This window comes from Anser anser (assembly GCF_964211835.1).
Source record: "Anser anser genome assembly, chromosome: 2".
NCBI classification, from domain to species: Eukaryota; Metazoa; Chordata; class Aves; order Anseriformes; family Anatidae; genus Anser; species Anser anser.
In genome coordinates this window covers 146,485,419-146,507,415 of record NC_139721.1, presented here as the reverse complement: position 1 = coordinate 146,507,415, position 21,997 = coordinate 146,485,419, and the positions used below count along the sequence as shown (strand labels likewise).

The 21,997-nt window shown below is 44.0% G+C and overlaps 1 protein-coding gene across 2 annotated transcripts; it reads left to right on the top strand.

Annotated features, from left to right (window-relative positions):
* The first annotated feature begins 1,463 nt into the window (after window positions 1-1,463).
* MAP3K8 (mitogen-activated protein kinase kinase kinase 8) lies at window positions 1,464-20,966 on the top strand. Of its 2 annotated transcripts, none has more exons than XM_083824615.1 (9): window positions 1,464-1,618; window positions 4,231-4,355; window positions 5,292-5,652; window positions 8,452-8,616; window positions 10,124-10,385; window positions 13,257-13,363; window positions 17,075-17,227; window positions 17,851-18,097; window positions 19,628-20,966. In XM_083824615.1, exons 2-9 carry the CDS (start codon window positions 4,321-4,323, stop codon window positions 19,759-19,761), a joined length of 1,464 nt encoding a protein of 487 aa, XP_083680741.1. In that variant the 5' UTR covers window positions 1,464-1,618; window positions 4,231-4,320; the 3' UTR covers window positions 19,762-20,966. The 2 variants fall into 2 exon arrangements, with proteins under 2 accessions (XP_083680741.1, XP_083680742.1); XM_083824616.1 differs by lacking the exon at window positions 1,464-1,618 and adding an exon at window positions 1,635-3,796.
* Window positions 20,967-21,997: the final 1,031 nt, after the last annotated feature.

Below are 21,997 nucleotides of genomic sequence, written 5' to 3'. Positions count from 1 at the left end.
CTGCTGTGTATTAAGGATGTGTTACTCAGCCTGAACCTCCTACCTGCAAGCTGCTGCCAATTCTGCTCTCTCCTAGGCCTGGCCTCTCTCCCTTTTGCCTCTCCTGTAGCCTGCCTTCTTCCTAAATCCCATTCGTTTCCTTTTTCTGTTTTTAGTTCCATTAATCATCTTCAACTTCCTTGCATTTATTCACAGGCTTTTGTCAGCACATGCACTGAATACAGCAATCGAACAAGCCCAGAAGAAAAAGAAAAAGAAAAAAGACACATGTTTCTTAACGGGGCTTTGCCAATGTGTTTATCACCTGTATGCTTTGCAGAAACAAACGTGTGCGAGCAGGGGTCAGCCCTGCCAGCAGCTCTCCACACGCTGGGTCGTGATGCTGAGGAAAACGAAGGCATCAGGTGGCGAGTCTGTCTGAACCCCTGTGCGTTCAGAAACTCATTTGTGTTGTTCTGAATATAGGGAAGTGGCAAACCTGTAACCTTTAAACAAGGTGGTCAGCGTGTCTGGATAACGTAAATAGTAAAGGAGTTACACGTACTCAAACACTGAAAGCTACCCTGAGTCTTTGTCCTGAAACTTCACTGGACTTCAGTCAGCAAAAAGTCCATTGTAATGCAAGTAATAAGCAGAAAATGCAGCCTGCGTCTCATGAGATTGTTAGGGAGGTTCAACTCAACACCTGCTACTGCTGCAGGAACTGCTTTGGGTGATGAAGAAGTCCCATTTCTCTCCTTAACCAAAAACTAATCGAAGAGAAGCTGCTGGGCAGCACAGTAGTCCTGCAAGAGTTACTGCCCTTTGGATGAGGAATAAAATGCAGTCCTGCCCCTTTTTGGCAATGGTCAAACGCATGCTACTGTCACCCGGAGTATTTTAATCCCAATGCCACTAGCAAATCCTACACATTGTTGTCCTAAATTCCAACAGACTCTCAGCTGAAGTTTTATTTAGATGATGCTTGAACTGAGTTCGTGCAGGAAGAGTGCACATCCTTCTGGAGTGTGTACGCCATGCGGGGGGACACGAGGGGCCGTGGGGCCGGGGTTCTGCGAAGCCACCCAGCTGTCCCAGCAGAAACCACCGCGGGCAGGGACACACGCTGGGGACACACAGGGGAGCGCGTTGCACCAGTGTTCTCCGAGACGGGAAAACCACCTCGGGTCCCCAGCCACTTCTGCTGCCTTTCGGGTTTCTCTTTCACCAAACGGTTCTTCATTCCAGGATGATGCAAGGGCCGCTCAGACGTGCTCTCTGCCCTCACCCCCACCCCACCCCACGATATTTGGGGCTGTTTCAACGGGATAACCAAAACCGAGGCGAGGTGGGGGGGTCACAGACACCCCCTTACCCCCCACTCCCCAACTCCCCGAGCCTCAGCGAGCCCCCCACCGAGGCCGGGAGGGCGGCGCTTGCTCTCTCTCCTTCCAGTAAAGCGAAATAGAAACCGGCGCCGGAGCCCGCCGCTCCCCCGCCCCCGGCCAGGCCCGGGCGGTGCTACCTGCGCCGTGCCCGCCCCCGGGACTTCCCCGCGGCCGCCGGCCGGCCCGGCCCGAGCGGCCCCGGCGCTGGCTGCGAGCGGACGGGCGGCGCGGCGGCTCCCGGAGCCCCGCAGGTAAGCCTGGGGGGGGGGGGAGACGGGACCCCAAAACCCGGCCGGAGGAAGGGGATCGGGGGGCTCCCGGCCGGCAGGTTTTGCTCTCGGGCAGCCCCCGTGAGCTGCCCCGGACGGGGAGCACCTGCCCGGAGCCCCTCGGAGCCCCCTCGTTGATGCTGTAAGCAAGGATTCGGGGGGTGTTTGTTTGCTTGTTTGTTTATTTATTTATTTATTCCCAAGTGGGCATCTGAAATTATGAAGAAGTTGAAATTGTGTGTTTTTTCTTGATCTGTCAATAACCTGAGAAGCAAGCGAGGCATTGATCTATTCATTTATTTGCCATCAGCGGTGGGCCGTCGCCCGCGACTTAGACCAGAAAATTATTCCCTACAGGCAACGCAAGAGACCTTTATTTTGGATATATGTCAGTTTTGAGCCAGTCAGCACAGCTTTTTAATTTTATTGAAGCTTTTTGGTCGAGTGGCTGACTCTTGACACGCACGCACACATCCCGCAGGGACTCCGAACTCGGTATCCAGTTACTCTTACTTTAACGTGGTGTAGGTCACGTCAAAGCAGCGCTCTTCCCAGAAAAAGGGTTTTAAGGAAATGCAATTCACGATAAATGGGAGAAATAAATCTTGGCTTGCAGATTGCTCATGTGATGATGTTGAAATAATGACAGAACTGGAGAAAGAGTCTTGTGCTTTAGCAACTGACCCAAGTGCTTGCACAGAGGTTTTTTTTTTCTACTGTAGGTAAAAACAGATTTTTAACTGAGAGTATAGGTAAAACGTACCTAGTGATGTAATTTCTTAATGTACCTGGATTGTAGAGAATGATTTGGATCATTAAGTTCCCACCACAGGTGTTAGTGGAGAATTTTAGGGGAAAAAATGGAGAACGGATTCCCTGTTGGTAAATTGACACCTTTTTGCTAGTAGTGGAAATATAATACATAACTTGCTGCATGATTTAAAAAATGAGCCTCACAGAGCCTAGACACAGCTCTCAGTATGTAAACGTGTACTGCTTAGAATTTGCTAGGTTTGGGAGAAGTGACGGGCTTGCAGGTTTTCTCAAGCAGGAAAAGCACAGAACTGAGAATATGCTGGTAGTAGACACCTCTTGTTATTCAGGCGCCTTTGGGTAGTAGTGGGGCTGTTGAGAGTAATAGTTTTATGGTGTAGTCTGGGAACATTTAGGGGAACAGAGCTGCTATTTAGGGAAAGCTGCATTTACTGTAAACTGCACTGTTGTCTTATGCATGAAAACATCATCAAAGAGTGAGTTGGTTTAATCGTGGTGCTTACTTGTCCATTTCCACAAAGGACTAAAGCTTCTCTAGGCTCGTGTTTTTCTTCTGAAAGTCCCTAAAGACTTGTTTCTAACTTGACCTTGCTTTTCACATGCAGTCCCTCAGTTCCTCTTATGACTGGACTGGGTGTTTCTTTTCTCTCCACCCCCATTAATTGAGCATCAAAAAAGCAATGAATAAAAGTCCTGCTGTGAGGAAAAAATAGAAATCTCCTTTATAATTAAGAGTAACCGCTTTCAGGCTTTCAGGGCAACCTTTAATTAGGGGGGTAGAACAGGAAGGCGAGATGCTAGGGGTTAGAAAACAGCCTTAGCTTGTTACTTCTTGTGTAGGTTGACAAAAACCCTGACCTCTCTCAGCACCCCAGATACGAGGTCTGTGTGCTCCCTGCTGAAGCAGTGCTAGCGACCGCAGGGGTTCCTCCTCCGCTTCCCCAGCGCCGGGGTCCCACACATGGACCAGAGGCTGGATGCACGCTGATGAAGCACGTTACCTCCGTCTGCCCAGGGCTGGGGGCTCGGGGCTGCTCTGTCAAAGCCACCACGGGGCTTTGAAAAGGTGGACGAGGTACCGCAGGCACTCCCCGTGCCTTTTCCTGTTCTGCCTCTGCCGAGTTTTCCTGCCCGGCCTTCCAAACTCGCAGCACATGGTCTGAACTTCTCTGCCAAGTTAGCCGTGTCATTTTACTCATTTTTCTTCAACGTTAGAGCTGACGTAAATGCTCTCTAACCCATGAGAAATATGTGCCGCAAAGCTTCCACGTCCTTGTGGGGAGGGTAAGAAAGATAATGATCATAACCAGAAACTGTACCTGGGTAAGCTGCATTGCTTCGTGGCCTCAGGGGACCGAGTCTGCTGCTTGTCCTCGAGATAAATAGGTTGTGCTTCTTTTCTTTTCTTTTTCCTTTTTTAAGTATCTTTTTGTCCGGTTGTTATCTTTTGCTAAGAATAGATGGCTGCAGTGGATTATGAAAAAGGGAAATGAGAGCTCTCAGTGTGCGGTATGTTCTGATAGTAGAGACAAATCTCATTTTCCTCCATCTGCAAGCATGAGGCAGAGAGAATAAAACTCCAGACCTAACCATGGAAAACTTATTTTTCACTACTACCTGGAAATCTGGATGACAATACAGTAGCTTAATTCTTTTTCGCAGTCATCTTTTTCTGCCAAAAATCCCCTGTTATCTCAGCCTTGTGATTACTACTTTTTCTTTCCGTGAAGCCTGTGAAGCAAACAATCATATGAATATAAACCAGTCCTTCTGCTTGAGCTGGTCTGCCATGGCTTTATTTGTTTTGCTTTTTTTAATAGACTGCTACGGAACGCTGTGAAATTATCGTCGGTGGTAAACACGGGTTCGAGAAACATGACGGCTTTGGGGATTATATTGAGACGTTTTTGATGGTTTTGTGTGATGTAACCAGGATAAATACAAGGTAAGTGCTCTCAGATATTTACATGTCAAAAACTATTTGTGTAAGTATATTAATGGCTGACCACGTATGTGTGTTTTCCACTGGAGCAGAATACCTCTCTTTGGCTCAAACTAGGAAACTGGGATGGGAATGGACTTCTTTGGATGTTGAATCCAGTTTCTCGTAGCTAAAGTCCACTTCAGCCAAACAGTCGAGGTTTATCCTAAAAGTTATTATTAGAAATAGCAGAGGCAGAACAAACTGCTGGTAACTGCTTCAAAAGCTCATTGCTTTTATGCTAGCTCCGTTTCTGACTTTCTTCCTAAATTGGTGAAAATTTCAGTTCAAATCTAGTTCTGGTCAGTCATTTGCAAAAAAAAAAAAAAAAAGGGTGGTGTATCTCAGCTGGTGACTGATTTGTGCTTTATACAGTGATACTAACAGGTGCTTATTACTAGTGGATGCTTATTAGCTTTGCTCTGTGACCTTCTCTTTCTGCACACATCATATAAATTGCTCACAGACTCTTGGGGATAAACTAATATGGTACATTTATATCTCTCTTTGTCATCCATTTCCAAATAATGCATCCTTTCATAGGCATTGAGGGTGCTCCTGCATTTTTGCATATCCAGCAAAATATAGCTGGTCCATGCTTCACTACTGTGTCAGTACCTCTAATTAAAAGCTTTGATATAAAGTAAATTCCAAGACTGAATGATGGGAGAGGTTCACTAATAACTTGCAAAAGAATTTCGCTACTAAAGTGTTTTTCTCCTTTTCCTCTTTACTCAGTCTACTAGTGATGATTTTTTTTTCTTAATACAAAACAATTTTAAATCTGACTGTATATCGATGAGTCATCTGTCGCTCTGATCACTTCTTTTCCTTATTGCTTTGCTGAAACAAATTTGGAAGAAAAGTGTCTTCAGGTTTGTTTGTTTCTCTTTTTTTCAGGAGTGGTTTTGCAAAGTGGACAGTAATGGAGTATATGAGCACGGGTAGTGATAGCAAAGAGGAAATTGACTTGTTGCTAACTAATTTAAATATGTCTGAGGTGATAGACATCATGGAAAACCTTTATCCAGGTGGAGACCTTGCAGTGTATGAAGACAGCTTAATTACGATGTGTGAAGAAGCAAATCAAAATGAAGAACACGCGGAATCTTTACTGTTTTGTGAACGAGAGGTTTCTTTGATGTCCTCTGTCAAGTACGGGACTGTGGAAGACCTGCTTGCTTTTGCAAATCAGGTGTCTAACACTGCAAAACAATTTAAAGGATGCAGACAGCAAGAATCTGGAATCCTCTTGAATATGGTACGTTTCTTTTCTTTTTCCTTGAGAATAAGTAGGTATTAGGTATATTAGGTGTCCAAAGTTACTCCTGAATCTAAATAAAGATCACCCCCAGTCCCAGGAGTAACAGGCAGACTGTTGTTCCCTGTGGAAGCCTGGGCCTGGAGGGAATCCCTCAGGAGATCAAATCCAGCCCCTGCAGTCCAAGGCGGCTATGGACAAAGATCTGCTGTTCAGAACGATCCACTCTGTGTTGCCTCTTGGTAGCCCTGGAGATTAGAAAACATTTCCCAACACTGAAGACAAACTTGAGAGACACAATTAAGAAAGAAAAAGCCACAACTCTGAGGGCTTACAGGGGGAGTTTGGGAGATGGCGAGGGCTCTCCAGTGGCTTGTGCTCACGCAGTAACAGTTCATTACGCAAAATTCCCAAATAAAGGTCTAGCGTCTATTTTTGTAGAGTTGGTGAGTTCACTGTCTGCACAAAAATGTAAAACGTAGTAATGAGAGAGAAAGTACGTAGTATCAACTGCGACTTTCAGAATTACAATATTACCTAATATCACACTCTGCTGAATGCAAGCATGGGTGTGTTGTTTTGGGTTATGTCCATTTTTATTCCTGAAATGATTTGTATTCTACAAGCACATATAGGTATCAGTGTCGTTGAAGTTCTGTTAAAAATCAGTTGTTTTGGAAACAATCGATCATGAAATAGAAGTTTATTCATACATGTTTGTCCTGCTGCTTTGTTCTCTTGGTATGTTCTAGATCTATCATCTAAAATATCTTGCATGCACTATGTTTTGCGTGTGAGCAATGGTTGCTTGAGGCTTAATGAGTTTCTTAGGTGTGAAACAGCAAAGGGTAATGTTTTATTCTGATTTTGAGTATTGCAAAATGGTCACTTTTTGAACTGTAACACTGAAATGACACTAATATTAAATGTTTCCTATACTTAGGGTAGGCACTGTTCTACATACTCGGGGTTGTTTTGCTTGGATATTATTTCTATAGATGCATACAATTGGTATGAACCAAGTGTTATTAGGTGCACGTGACTTGTTGAGCAACTGAGGACTGGAGGCAGGGCCTTACCTATAGATGCGTTTCAACAGGCACATCTACATTGTAAATACCTACTGCATTTTAGTCGGGATCAGGCGTGTTTCTGATTGCCTGCTGACTGCCACAAACTGCACCGTGGCTTGCATCACGAAGAGCCTTGGAGCACACAAGCTGGATTTCTTTCAGCTGAAACTAAATTGGAAGATGATGGGCTATGGCCACAAATGAGCGTTCACTCCTCAACGCCAGGCTAGGAACTAGTCCAAAGCCTTCTGAAATATGAATAGTGTGATGTTTCCTGCTCTCCTTTGTTCTGCAAATGCGCTCCGCTCGCTCTGTGTTGCTTACCAGGACAGCTGTAACCCACGTGGACTAGCTAATCTCAACCCCGTGAAATGCAGAAGCGCGCAGGGGAGATGCAGGGATTGGTACAGTCTTTGCTTTGGTCCCGATGAGTAGCGTGGGGGCTCATTCTGCATATCAGCAAGACACCTTTGTTGAAAAGGCACTCTCCCCATCAGTTAAGACCTTATCCTCGCAAAAGTTAACAACTTCTAAGAATTAACTTATTTCATGTATTTAGATGCTGGTCACAAATGACGGTTTTAGCAGTCAAGAAGATGCTTTCCTAAATCAAAAACACCGAAGTAGTTAAAGCACGGAGAGATTACGTGCATGACATCTTAAAAAGAAATCTAAAACCGGTAATCTTCCTAAGATGCTGTTATCTTACAAAGGGAGGCTGACGAGCTGAGCACATTGAGACCATGTGACAGGCACAGTGATAAATATCCTTAATCTACTTTTACATGCCTTTAAGAATCTTGGTTAGCTATCAGTAAACAGGTTAACCATATTCTGGATACTGGCAGTACTGTGTATCCCTGAATTAATTAGAAGCATGTTCACTGGAAAGACTACTACTACGTTGGCTGAGAGAATACGAAGGGACTTCAGAACCAATGTCAATACTAAGGCAGGACTCATGTTGCTGCAGTTAGGAGTTTGGTTTCTCTGTCATGTGCAGAGGGAGGGAGCTCTTTCAGGGGAAGATTCAGAGCAAGATACTGACTTCAGTGCTCTGAACCGCTTCCTGAAGGACCCCTCCTTGCCCTGGTGATAGTGTAGAAAACCAGATCTCTGTACATTACCCACCTAAAGCAGATACTGTGATTTCCAGCCTTTTTTTCAGCTACAGTATAGAACGGTAAGAAGGTGGCTGGTGAGATGTGTGGCAGACCTCTTCAACTGCTTACTAAGCAGCAGAAATTCTGATACAAGACGGAAAATTAAAATGTGTTCCCCTAGCAGTCCATGTGATATTAGGAAATGCTGAAACTCTTGCTCACATCATATAAGATAGCCTGTGAGTAACAGGTATGTGGCATAACAAGTTAGCAGATTACAGGAAGGACAAACATGTGCAGGTAAATCTAATAACAAGAGGTGGGTAATTTCATTAACCCAGCTGCTGTTGTTGTTGTTTCAAGACAATTAATTGCAACTTACACTTTGTGAGTTAGTCACTCGAGAGAAACGTGGATGCCTGGGCTGTGAATGGATGCCACACCTCACATGCTGTTCCTATTTGGTGTTTCTAAATAAAGACTGCTGAACAGGTCACGTGCATCGTGCACATATACAAGTGATATTTTTTTTCCACAATGTATAAAATTAATTAGGCTTGAAGTGATTTTAACCTCAGTGTTGTTTTGCTTGTTGTTTTTTTTTTTTTAATTTAACTCCACAGATCACCCCCAAGAATGGCCGCTATCAAATCGACTCGGATGTGCTCCTGTTCCCGTGGAAGCTGACTTACAGAAATATTGGCTCTGACTTTATTCCTCGGGGAGCTTTTGGGAAGGTGTACTTAGCCCAAGATAGAGAAACCAAGAAACGAATGGCATGCAAACTGGTATGTTAGTTCAGTGGTTTTATCTCTGAGCAAACGCTGGGTGACATGGTACATATGGTATATTTTCAAACATGTCAGCATCAAATTCCACTGTTGGGCTGAATATTGCCCGGGTTTTGTAGGCCTACACAATGCAGGAGAAATGGACATTTTTAACTGTTGACTTGTTTTCGGTGTTTGGCCCCAAGACCTTAAAAGTTTCAGCATTGTGGAAGTATGTGGTAGCCCGTGTGGCTGCCCTGTGGGCAGGCCTGCTGCCCTGCGGCAGAAGAATTTCTGCTTGTCCTGCAGCACTCGTGGAGATAAAATATCAGTGTGGAATCACGTTCCTGCTGAAGGTGACAGCGAAACCCTGTTGCTGCAGATGGTTCTAGGATCTCACCCTTCAGCTGGAGCCTTCAGACATATGTTTTTGTTAGTCCAGTACAACTAATGTCTCTGTGAGCTCAGCTTACATGCAACTGTCATCGCGTTTTGGATGCTAACTCAGCATAAAGTTGCGAGGTGTCTCAAGACAATTGCTGAGCACCTCCGTATTTTTCTGCAAGCCAATGTTTTCTTTCGACCTTACCTTTCAACATCATATTCTGACTTGAGTAGTAAATGTTTAGGGCCAGCAAAAGCTCAGCTGGGACACTCTTCTATATCTCAGCACTTGTGAATAAGCACCTGCTTTGCTTCTGTGCATGACAGAGCTGGGGAGACAGTGGTGTGTCCTTCCCTTGTGGCCAGTGATGTGGGAACAGATTTAGTTTGCTAGCCCTGCATAACCCACTGCAAGGTTAAAGCTCCCTAATGCTTCTGAAAATGCAGACAGTGTTTCTCAGAAAAATATTACTGTGTTAATTGCTTCACAGCCACAAGTTTGAAGGAAAGAGAGTAAAAAGAGTGGTAATAGCCTTGCTCTGTGTAAACAAACACTGCCTATTGCTTTAATAATCTGCCATCAGTACTTTTTAAAGAAATAGTGCTGAGTGCTCACTTTAAGGCGGATTTCCTGTCTTAGAAACCATAAAAGAAAGCTGATAAGGACTTAATCAAGGTCAGTAATGGTCTGGAGCATTGTTAGTCTGCAGACCGTGCCGAGCGTTTCTTTGCTAGAAGCACTGATCCACGTGTCAAATGGGTGTACAGCTCCCGTAGAGCAGATTAGTCTGTGCAAAGCTAATTGAAAAAGCAGTGGGACTTTTATCTCCTTCACCAGGAAGTTTGCTTAGAGCTTTTGCGTAACCACTAGTTTTTGACGGGAATTGTTACATTGCTTTTTCTGGAAGATTGCACTTTTTATTTGGGCACAATTCCAAAAACTCTCAGTTTTGAACAAGATGTGTTCCTCTGACTTGGAAAGGAAGAACAAGTCACAGGATCAGAATAAAGCATCATATTTTAATACGTGGATAGGGGTGCTTTGCTTCCTTCTTCCGTTTCAATCTATAGGAAAACCAGTGTTAGTAGAGATACCCTGGGTCTTGAGCTGCTTGTATGTGGTTTTGTTTCCATCTCTTAGGTCCCAGTGGAACAGTTCAAACCATCAGATGTCGAAATACAGGCATGTTTCCGTCATGAAAACATCGCTGAGTTATACGGTGCTATTCTGTGGGACGAGACGATCCATCTCTTTATGGAAGCTGGAGAGGGAGGATCTGTCATGGAAAAGCTGGAGAGCTGTGGGCCTATGAGGGAATTTGAAATCATTTGGGTGACGAAGCATATCCTGAAAGGGCTTGACTTTCTTCACTCCAAAAGGATTATCCATCATGATATCAAACGTAAGTGTGTGATTCCTTGGGGTGCTTTATGTTCCAGGTCGGACTGGGGCTCCGATAAAAAACCTGGTGCGGAGCTGGGGTGCATTGCCTTGCATCACAGGGAGGGAGAAACTGGATGACGCCCAACAAATAACAAGATCAGGTTCTTAAGATAAGTTAGTTACACTATTTATTACTACTTCAGTGAAGAGGATGATTTGCAAGTCATAGTTCCTTTGCTTTCTTGAGCAACTCAATCCTGAAATAAAAACCTGAAGAAATAGAGCAAAATTATCAGTATGGATTAATCAGAAGTTTTCTTCTTTCCATGGAAATTTGCCAAGTATTTCCTTGCCCACCTTCCACTTGTGCCTTCTTTTAATAGTTTAGTGTTTGTGCAGGGCTGTTTCTCAGTTTGATTCTACTTTGGAACTAAATACATAATTTCTACTGCTTTTTCTTTTAACAATTATTGCAAATTTTAGCATGTTTGTTTTTAAAATCCTCTGGGCATTGACATGCAAATAATCAAAATGTATGGATATTAAAATCAATAGATGACTATTACATTGCTTTAACATTCAACTTTAATGCATTCATATAATTTAATATTAAATACTATTTCTCCCAGCAACTCCTCCCCACTGCAGACAGATAAATTGTGCCTGCCTTTCTCGTAGCAGTGCTTCTAATTAAGATGCATCCATCTCTTCTGCAAATTCACTTTTGTTAAAAATAGATATTTTTTTTTCTGTGAAGTAGAAATATTCAAACTGGAAGTGTTAGGATTATTAATTGGCAGAAAGCGATTATCAAGCATCGCTAAATTTTGTGGGATTTTATTTTTAGATAATACGGGTCAGTGCTTAGATGGAAATTAATTTTCATGCGTTTTAGGAGGAGGTAGTGGTGTTATGGGATATGTATGTGAAAGGAGCAGAGCGGGCGGTCTGTGGGGGTGTTCCTCGGCCTTGCACCCCCAGGACAGTTTGGAGGGAGCCACGAAATCCCACTTCAGCTGACCTTAGTCTCCACTACTCTGGGGCAAGCGGTTCCTTTTCACCTCATGCTTGCTGTGTCCGCTGCCAGCACCAGGAGAGCTGGCAGGGGGCCGCAGCAGAGGAGTAAGGGGCATCCTGTGTGGAAGCAGGAGCACCCTGTTTTTGCCAGAAGCACGGATTTAGATCCCTCTAATTCTGAAATTTCAGGCTGAGGCGTGTGGGGTGCACCTGGGCGCAAACACCAGTGCTTCCTGGTGATGGCCCGTAGGTGTTGGACAGGCTTTGTCTGAGGTGTCCGCACTCCTGATGGGACCCGGTGCACCGTGCCCCAGATAGCTGACCTAAACGCCCCGTGTTGGGCAGGGCCGCCTCTGCCAGAGGGAACCAAGGTGTGTGGTTTTCCTTGCCAGGCGGAGTCAGTAGAAACGGCTGTTATCCAAACATCTCTGATTTCTTCTTGGCCGAGTCCTCTTCTATTGAGTCTGTGGTGCTGACGCAGGAGGAGGTGGGGATTGTAGTGACAGAAAGGCCTCCTTGAGCCAGGAAGGAGGGGGGACGCTCTGCTGGCTCTGAGGAGTAGGTCAGTGCTGTAGCTGATTTTAACCCTTCGTTGGGAAACTGTTAAATCACGAGGTTATTTGAGGTGTGTGTGGAGGGGAGAACTTTAGTTCAAGGGCCTGCAGACCCTCATCAGCTTGCTTAAGTGAGTGTAGGGTCAGTGGTGGGCACTTTCAGTCATGTCAAAGGAGGAACTGTAGCAGAGCTGTCCCTCTCCGCGAGGTCCAGCTCTTCCTGTGTCCCAGCCGTGAAGCTAACATAGGGTGCAATCCCGAAGAAGTAGCTGCATTTATGGCAGTGCTGCCTTCTGCATCAGTTTTATGTGGTCTTTGAAATCTGTACCTTCAAAGTTAGCGCTACAGTTACACATTAAGTAATGCTCTTCCGTGGCACTTGTAAGTAGGCAACTATCTGGGAGATTACCTTGGGAATCCGTATGACCGAAATCAAAGTTTGTTTCTTCCCACTGTATGGTCATGGTGGGCATTATCATGATGGGAAAAGACCTGACTCCATGGTTTTCTTTAGGGTGAAAAAGTATTTTTGTAGCATAACTTGGAGACTTCATTTGTCTGTCTTAGAAAGGGTGAATACGAATTTCTCAAGGCTTACACAGAACATTACTTTGATAAGCACTTGATCAGAAATACAACTGCAGAGAAAGCCTGTGAGTGCAAAGCTGTGCCTTAGGCAGAGTTTCATGAAGGAAAGTGAATTAAGCTCCTAGATATTGCTGCAATTCAGTGGGAGTTTGAAATTCTCTCTTTTCTTACTTTTACAGCTGTCTTCTGTCTTCTCTTATATTGAGCTGACCTGTGTGGCTGCTGTGGCGGGGCCTGAGCTCTTTATTTCTGTCTTAATTTAAATTGCTAGTGTTAAGAAATCTCTTGGTGACCAATAGTTATGTTGTTTATAGCAAGAGCTGCACAGCATGCTCTCAGTTTGGAGACAATGAAAGGTCTTCAGAGCAAGCCAGGAGGCTGGCTGTGCTAAGATGTCCAGCAGTCTTCTAGCTTGCTCACTTACCCTCAGCCATTTTCTCTCTCTCTTGCTCTCTCTATTATTTTATTTTTAGCTAGGAAAATGACCGAACATTGTTTTCTTCTTTTACACAAACCAGTCTAGCTTGAATTTTTTTTTTTTAAAGATATAATTAAAAATTGGTCCCGATCACTAACAGACCTGTTTTGGCTAGGAGAAGGACTTTGTTGGCAGTTGGGACTGGTTGTGCTGGTCTCCAATTTCAGGCAAACATCCAAATGAAAGTCATGTTGTGAAATAAACGCTCAACATGCTAGAACCTTAAATGCCGTCTTTTTTGTTTTTCTTTTAGCAAGCAACATTGTCTTTATGTCAACTAAGGCTGTTTTGGTGGATTTTGGCTTAAGTGTTCAAATGACAGAAGACATTTACTATCCCAAAGACCTTAGAGGAACAGAGGTAAGGCACTAGAGGGACAAAAACCTCATTGTTGTATCACTCCAATTGCTGTGATGCTCAGGCTCAAATTTGGAGCTCAAGGGTAAATATATGTAATACTTTACATCATTGTTTGATATTAAGTTTTTGATAATCTCAATTTTTTTATTTTGAACTTGTTGAATGGAAAATCAAGTGTTACATTTTGAAAGCCTTATTGCCTTCTCTGCAGCCCCACTTTTTAGTGGTTATTCAATATGAAGTCAAGGAGGAAATTGGGATCCACTATAGCCAAACAAAGGAACAATACTCTGGGGAGGGTGGTTTGCAGCAAATCAACTGCTGGTCACAGACACTTCAGACTGGAATTTGGTTCTTTTGCTCCATCAAAGATTTCTTCTGAGATACCAGCTGTGGACTGGGGTGACCTGCTCAGCATGGTAGTTGGACTCCTCCTTTGAAACCACAGAAATGACAAACCTGTGGGTTTTGATCTTTGGCATTTCTGAGCCATGTTTCCCATATGTGTGTTGTCCTTATACGCTATGGGGGTTATGTACTGCGTGGTTGATGGTTATCTGGTAAAATGCTTGGGCATTACGGTGAAGGAGGTGGGGGCCTTGTAAATGTTCTCAAGCACTTGAACTCTGAACATGCAGAGAGGTCCTGCTCACGGCTTGGGTACTCTCATGCCACAGTGTTTCCAGGACTGGAGCTTTAGCAAACAATCAGGCAGGGGTAATTAGCACGGATAGCTGCTGCAATTGTGGCTTTGCTTGTTCTCTGTTGCCAGAGAAGGTTGTTCACAGGAAATGCTTCAGCTTAACTGTTGGCACTTACCATTTTGATAATCTTTCACAGCAGAGGCTTGTATTTGGAGGAGATACTCATATATTTGACAGAGCATAGCACTCCTTGGCAGGGTAGGGTAAACTAAGATTTCACAGAATGCCAGCCTTGTTTGTTTATTTGTTTTCAAGATATTTGAGAAAATACTTGAGCATTTGTTTGTGTTGGCTTTCTGGTCAGAGGAGTTAAGAGCTGAAAATACTTACTGCACTGGAAGTAATGTGCTGTTTTAGCATTTAATGTATATGCTTTGAACATATGTGCATGTGTACACTGTTAATAAAAAAATAGTGGGATGACGATAGGAAAAAAATGGGATGGAAGCCCTGGAGATGTGTGTAGGTGGGAAATTTGCAGGTTTGTGGAGCATCTGTGTTCTACTCTTGGCTGATGGAGGACAGGTCAAATTTTTGTTGGTAAGATTTTGTTTGATTTTCACAGTTGTTCTTCACTTAGTAGAAAGAGAGTCTGCATTGCTGAGTGCCTACAGTCATGTCCATGGAAAGCAGACAATCCACGCAACCCTGAAATGTGCAGGGGCTTGCTGTGTGCTGTCTCGGGGTGAGGGTGATGCAGTGCCAGTTTCTGGCACTGGCCATCCTGGTGATCTGCTGCAGCACTGCGGGTGAGAAGTAAGGCTGTGGAGAGGGCGCTGGTGAAGGAGATGTTCAAATGCCTATTGAAAACTTACAGGAACATCTTAAATGCTAGTGTATGGGGTTTTGTGCTTACAAGTTCTGTAGGTGCCCATGTTGAGCCTTGTGGAGTGCCTAATCCAGTTACCCATAAATGCCATCTGTAGTCTCTGATAGCACCGTTTTTCATGATTTTTTCCAAGTAAGATCTCGTCTCTTGCTCCAAAGTCATCCCTGAACTTTGCACCCTCTGTTACGCAGCCTTAAGAAGTGGTGCGGCTGTCCAGGAGTGCTGCTTCTGAACATGTCCGTGTAATGACCTCACCTCCTTAGGGCCACAGTGCTGCCATGCAGAGTCCTGCCTGGCTTCTCTTGCATCTGGTACTGCCTGGGACTAGTCCCCACAAAGGAAGCTACAGCTGGAGTTCTTTCTCTCCTGTGCATCTTGTCCTCTGAGGGCTTAGGATTTTTATTTGCTCCTGTAGCACAGAAGGTCTGTGTGTATGAATCCTCTTTGAGTTTATGAAAATGAATAGTTGCAATTCTGGGCAGGATAACTGAAAGATGGTTACATTTTGTTTAGTTTCTGTAGTGTGAAAAATCTGTGTTTTCTGAACTACTTTTGTACAACGCATGCAGCACATAACACCGGGGTTGTGGTGAAGCTGCTCTGCAGGACAGGCTTTCTCTAGGCGTTTGCTACACTTTCTGCTGTGCTTCTGTCGCTTTGTTAAAGTGCAGAGGCTTCAGCTGCAAACACTGGAGGGGAAAAAAGTTGTCTACTGAGGTTAATTGAACATTAAGGGTGTGACTCGTTTGCACGAATGCTGAACTAAGAGTAGGATAGCACAAAAAAATGGCCTGTGTTACAGCTGGGTTGTGTCTGACTGGCAGACAGCTGCTAGCCCAGTGACAGGAAGGAGCGGGAATGGGAAAGTATCTGGGGCTGGGCTGCGCTCTTTGGGGGCAACCAAGCTTTAGGCCAGACTAAATCAGTTTGCAGTCACAGCTTGGGTGCACGTCTTGTCTTTGCTTTTTGTCCCTGCAGTCAAAGTACATCTTGGCTTTTGTCACACACTGACTGTAACTGCAGACAGGTTCTGGTTCCAGCGTCCTTTTTCTTCAAGAAGGCAACTTCTGTTTGTCTCTACAGACTTCACTGCAGTTGCACTGTATGTGCTAATTACTTATTTTATAAAAAATGGGAACTCTTTTCTTTGCTCTGTACGAAATTTAACCATGGCAGGTGCCTTATTTTACCCTAGCTCTGAGGAAAGCAATGGACAGGGGTCAGTAGCAGCCCTAGACATCTGCTGAAGCTTTGTACGTGCTTCCAACCCGAAGCTCTGGTGGCAGATGTGTGTGATTTACTGGGAAGTATTCCTGGGAATTTGCGTGAGCACTGCAGCCGTTCTCAATCTGCGGCAGCCCGCCGGCAAACTAGGCAGCGATGATTTAACTTCCTGCCCCTGTGGCAGTTCATGGCTTTTAACGCGATGCGTTGTGGCAGGGCAACTTGAACTAATTAAAGATCTGTTTGGCTCCTTCAGAGGGAAATGGGGTGAGGGAAAAGTGGAAACCAGAAGCGAACAGGACGGCTTGCCGACCGAGCTGCGCGTGTTGAACCCCCCACGTGCCCACGGGCTGCGGCCGGGCAGCGCGGGCAGTTTCTGGCAGCAGCGTGGGCAGGGAGTGCCTCCCGCATCCTGCCCTGCTGGTTCTCCTCCAGCTGCAGCTGCTGGGGACTTCCCTTTGAGCACCCCTGCTGCTGTGACAAATCCGAGCTTTTCAGTGAAGAGTTCGGATGGAAATGCAGCTTGGTTTAGAGGAGATTGGAATTCCTGGTTAAAAAAGGGGTGGGAGAGAGACGCTTGCCTTAATAGCTGCTCTGGGGAGAAATCACGCAGCAGGACTCGAGACCTGGCTTTTAACCTGTGCCCAGCCTCAGACCTGGCTTGTGCCTGACTACCCTATTTCTTAGGGCAGTGCCCCAACGTGCAGGTTATTGGATAACGGGGGGAGAGAAGGCTAATGAAGACATGAAGGAGTGTACCTGCCAGTTCTGTCCAAAGAGTTGTGTATTATTCAGTGTAACAGAGCAGAAAATCTATTCCACAGCTGGTGCTCGGTCTCCAGGCTGCAGGTACCAGCAGGATTAGTGTCTGTGTCTCGGACAACAACATGTCACGATTGGTCTTTGCTTGTTGTTTTCCTCTATTGATTAATCTTCTCTGACTATTCTCCACAGATTTACATGAGTCCTGAAGTTATCCTCTGCAGAGGCCACACGACAAAAGCAGACATTTACAGCATGGGAGCTACTATTATTCATATGCAAACTGGCATCCCGCCCTGGGTGAACAGATACCCTCGCTCTGCATATCCATCCTACCTCTACATTGTAAGTGCTCTTAGAAAAGCCATAGCTCTGTTTCAGTCGAAGGGTTTCCTGTGCTCTTGTTGGGAAAGCTCCAGTCATATAAAGACTATCAAAATGTTTGTCAGAGAGATGATATCATCCTTTTTGCTTCGGGGGAGGGAGGGAAGAAGCGGGTTTTGATCATTTAGGGGAAGACAGAAGCTGAGCTGGAGTCATCTCTGTGGTCTGTGTTACAATTTACAGGCCTTGGGTTTCCTGCAAGGACAGGGTTAGAACAGCGTGAAACTTCATTGGAACAAGCCCATCTGTGTCCTACTAGTCTGCTTTGCTTAGAAGCTGCAGATAAAAACAGAGCTTGGCAAATTTGATTCTGTGGTTCGCCCACTGTGGTACAGAAGTCTGATGAATTTGCATCGCACTGGATTTTATACTTGCTTGGGGTTGCTTTGAGTTTTTAAATTTATGATAAAATCTGATAAAAGGTGGATTTTGTGTGGTTGCATATTATGTTCTAATTGATCAGCACAGCTTGGAAAGCTGGTGAGTTGTAAGCGGGGAATTCCTCGACCATTAATGTGATTATCTGTGACTTCCTTTTCCATTGTTTCTGGAATAACTGTTTCAGTCTTTTTTTATTCCAATAGATACACAAGCAAGCTCCCCCCTTAGAGGACATTGCTGAAGACTGCAGCACTTCCATGAGGGAGTTGCTAGAAGCAGCTCTGGAAAGGAATCCTAACCATAGACTGTCTGCAGCAGAGTTACTGAAACATGAAGCCTTACACCCACCCCCAGAAGAGCAGCCACGGTGCCAGAGTCTGGACTCAGCATTGTTTGAAAGGAAAAGACTACTTGCAAGGAAGGAGCTGCAGTTACCAGAAAACATTACAGGTAAATAATACCAGCCTTACTCACCTTGCACTTTGTAGATTTTACTTTGTGTTAAACTTTGATCTGACTAAGTGTTTAGAAACAAGCTATACTCAAAAAGCTTCTGGAAAGAGACCAGTAAAATCCCAATCAGATGAGGTCAGACCCAGAACTCATTAAGAGTTATGTGAAACGCCCGTTGACTTCAACTGGGGAAGAACTTAGCCTGCATTCTGCAGCTCTGGAAGGAATGGCTCATGAAAAAGCTGTGGCAATCATTCAGGGCAGTTCTTCATGAAGTATAGGTTGCTGTCCCAGTCCTAGAGATGTTTTACTGATGCTACTGATTTGTTTTTTAACAAAAAAAATTTCAACGATCACAACGAAAAGTATCACTTTTTGCCTCCTTAAAGTTAAGACACACACAAAACCATAACTGTAATGATGCTGTCAAAAGTATAAGCCCTCTGTTTTAAAAACGAAAATAACTGTGGGATAGAATTCAGTTCCCTTGTGCATTAATAATTGCTTTATTAACACATCAGTAATAACACGTGAACCATTTAAAAAACAAAACAAAACAACAACAAAACTTGGTGTGTACTCAGATAATATCAGGCCCAGGGGAGTTTGGGGATCAGTAACCTGCTAGCAGGCTTCAAAATGCTTTTCTTCTATTTCTAAAATATGTTAGGATCATCCTGACAAGGGGCATTTTAAAAGTGACCCCAAACAAATAGTTTATTTTATTGTGATAATTATTTGAAAAAATATCTATGCAAAATTTTGGGTGCTCTAGTGCATAATTGTTGCAATGAAACCACTTAACATCTAAAATAATCACTGCCTTTACATCTGTAATGGCATTGCTCCTTCTGGATTTTGCCTTGTGTGTGCATAATCTTTTGACTACAGGCAATATGAATTGATTTTTTGGTAAGAATATTTGGCTATTAAACTGGAATTCTAATTTAGGTGCATGAGATTCCAGGACACTCATTACACAAGTATTCTGGGGATGTTCTGTAGCTGCAAATTTCTTCAGATGGTGATTTAAAAGAAAAAAAATATCTGAGGATGATGGTCCTAGGTTTGTTCTGTACTGTACACCCAGTGGCACAAAGAGGATGTCATTTATTTAAATGAAAATTCCCCTCTAATGAAGGGGAATTCTCAACTGGCAGAAAACTAGTGGAGTTTTTTTATTTCCTGCACCAACCTCTCCTTTAGTACTGTGGCTCAGAGAATGAGGAAACTCTGTCTAGTTGTCCCAGCTGGTAGAGGATTTTTTGAAATCTTTGAACATATTTGCTGTTTGCAGAAGCAAGCTGCTTACCTTTCTTTGCCCTAGAGTTACGAGTTGATTTGGTATCTTTCGTTTTATTTTATATGAGATTTATTTTATATCGTCTTTAAAAATTGAGAGTTCTAAAGCACAAGTAAATAAAAGCAAATGCTAGGCCAATTATTCCAGTAATGCCTGTTACTGTGAAACTGCAGTAATGAAGCTGTTTGTGCAATAGTGACATGCTTTGTCTCTTTCCTTTTTAGATTCCTCATTGTGTACCGGGAGCATGGAGGAGTCAGACCTGCTAAAGAGGCAAAGATCACTCTACATAGACCTCGGAGCTCTAGCTGGTTACTTCAATATTGTCAGGGGACCACCAGCATTAGAGTACGACTGACTCAGTAACATTTTATGTCGGCAGGTCAGAAATGGACCTCTACCTCTTAAAACCTGATTTTAAGACTTTACTTTCAAATTTGTACATAAAAATATTGCCATTGTAGGCTGTAAAATGTGAATAGTGTTTAATTGCACAGATGATTAAGCTAAACCCTTTGGGGCTTTGATAAGCTGATGCCAAGCAATGATATTCGTGCGTCTGCTAACTGACCAACAAGAAGACGGCAAAAAGAACACTGTTGGGAGCGCCTCATTCTTGGGAGATCTTCCTGTGCTGGGTCTTGCACTTTCATAAAGCTTATATTATATGCTTGCAACTATTGCCATCAAAAAAAAAAAAAAAAAGAGCATGTGGCCCATAAGATCTGGTCTATCTGAGCTGTCCCTAGTGAAAACCTTCCTAAAACAAAGTCCCTGTTCAGTCTTTGAGACGTGGCCAATCTCTGGTCGTTCTCGATGTAAATCAGGACCTTCCTTAAGCTGAGCTAGTTTCTCTCAGCTGCTGTCCGGAGTCAGAGCATCACTTGGTCACAGATACGTTTCAGCTTTGCATCTTCCCTGTACCCCCTGCTCTGTAGGTGCAGGGAATCCGTCACTGGCTGTATCTGTTAGCTTTGGGAGTAGCTCAGCAAGCTGGTCCTGACAGCGCGCGGCAGTGACTCCACCTGCTTTCAATGTTACAGATGCTGCAAGGATATCTCAGCTAGTTTTCAGGGGTAGGGCAGATGTTATTTCCTATTGGTAACAGTGGACAAGCTCCAGACTCTTGCTTTTTAATACTACAAACTTGTACACGTGTATAATTGGCGTGAGCGCTGTGGTTTGGAAGGCGTGTCATTAGTGACAAGCTGTGTTTATGTTCCTATGGAAATGGAATTATATTGTTCTTGCTGTGCCTCATTCATTTGAAACACGATGTTTTGGATGATAGTAAAACTATGTGAACTGCATAGTTCTGTACATCCCATGGGATGAGAACGTAAACTTTTATAAAACTCTTTGATGCTTAGGATGACTCTTTTTAAGCGTTTGTGTTAAAATGGCATACTATGTATGTTGTACACTGAATCTTTTCTGAAGCACAGTCTCTTTTTCATACACCTATTATTTAATGCTGCTCCTATCTAACGTATAATCTTAAACAGATGATTTCTAGTTTGATACTGATACGGTCCAATGAATAAATCCAGCTCAGTGCCTTGAGACGTGGTCACTCTGTTCTTTTCTCTTTGAAATCAGCATGGGGCTGTGATCCTTCTACCTCCCCTTCCACGGCCCAGGTACATACGTGCATTGTTCCACATGCTGAGGTGTGGGGCGAAGGGTGCTGCTGACGCATTTGGGACTCTCATGACAGAAAACTGGTGTTTCTGACAAAATCTCACCTAGACCACAACACTCCTTCTGGACTGCCTGAACGTTGCACAGCAGTTGTGTGCAACATGCAACACCTCAGTCCTGATGGTAATTTCTGCAAAAAGTCCAGTTGGGAATAGCCAACCTGCCCCGTACTTACTGCGAAATCTCCAGATGGCTAGCTGCTTTGAGGAGAGCTCTGCAGGGGAGCCCTCCTCGTATTCATTCTGGCTGTAGCGATCAGGATATTTGGGGTTCAGACTTTCAGTGGAGCTGACTTACAGGAAAGGTGGCATAATGATTTGGATACTCACCTGTGCCTTGAGGCACGTGGGTGCAATTTTCTGATGCCTTGCTGCTGGTTTTTGATCTTTAATGAGATTCATAGAACCAATGGGAAGCAGCTTTGGATGGTGGTGGGTTTAAAATCTTTTCCCCAATTTCCCTTCTGAAAAATTAAGATGTTTATCCTTGTTAAACAGTAGCTAGATGTTACAGAAATGCTTTTCAACCACTGAGATACTACAAGGTGAGAATTACAGGCTGCTAGGGAGCTTGAAAAATGTTACGGTGATTTTGTTGTTGTTTAATGTGGTCCTCCTCTTCCCCCCACCCAGCTAAACAATTCAGCATGGGAATCTGCATGTGGGGGCAGGCTCACTAATTAAAATTTGTTCTTAGTGTGTGGCTGGTATGTGTCTTCACACCATGCAACTAATATCTGATCAGGTTATCCGAAGTAATTACACTTTACCTGTTGCCAGATATCGGTGATAAGGTCTGGCTGCGTGAACCAGTAGCTCTTTATGGTCACATCCACAGGTCTAAATCGTATGAGGCTGCATGATGAATATCACCTCAGAGGCCTGGTACACAAC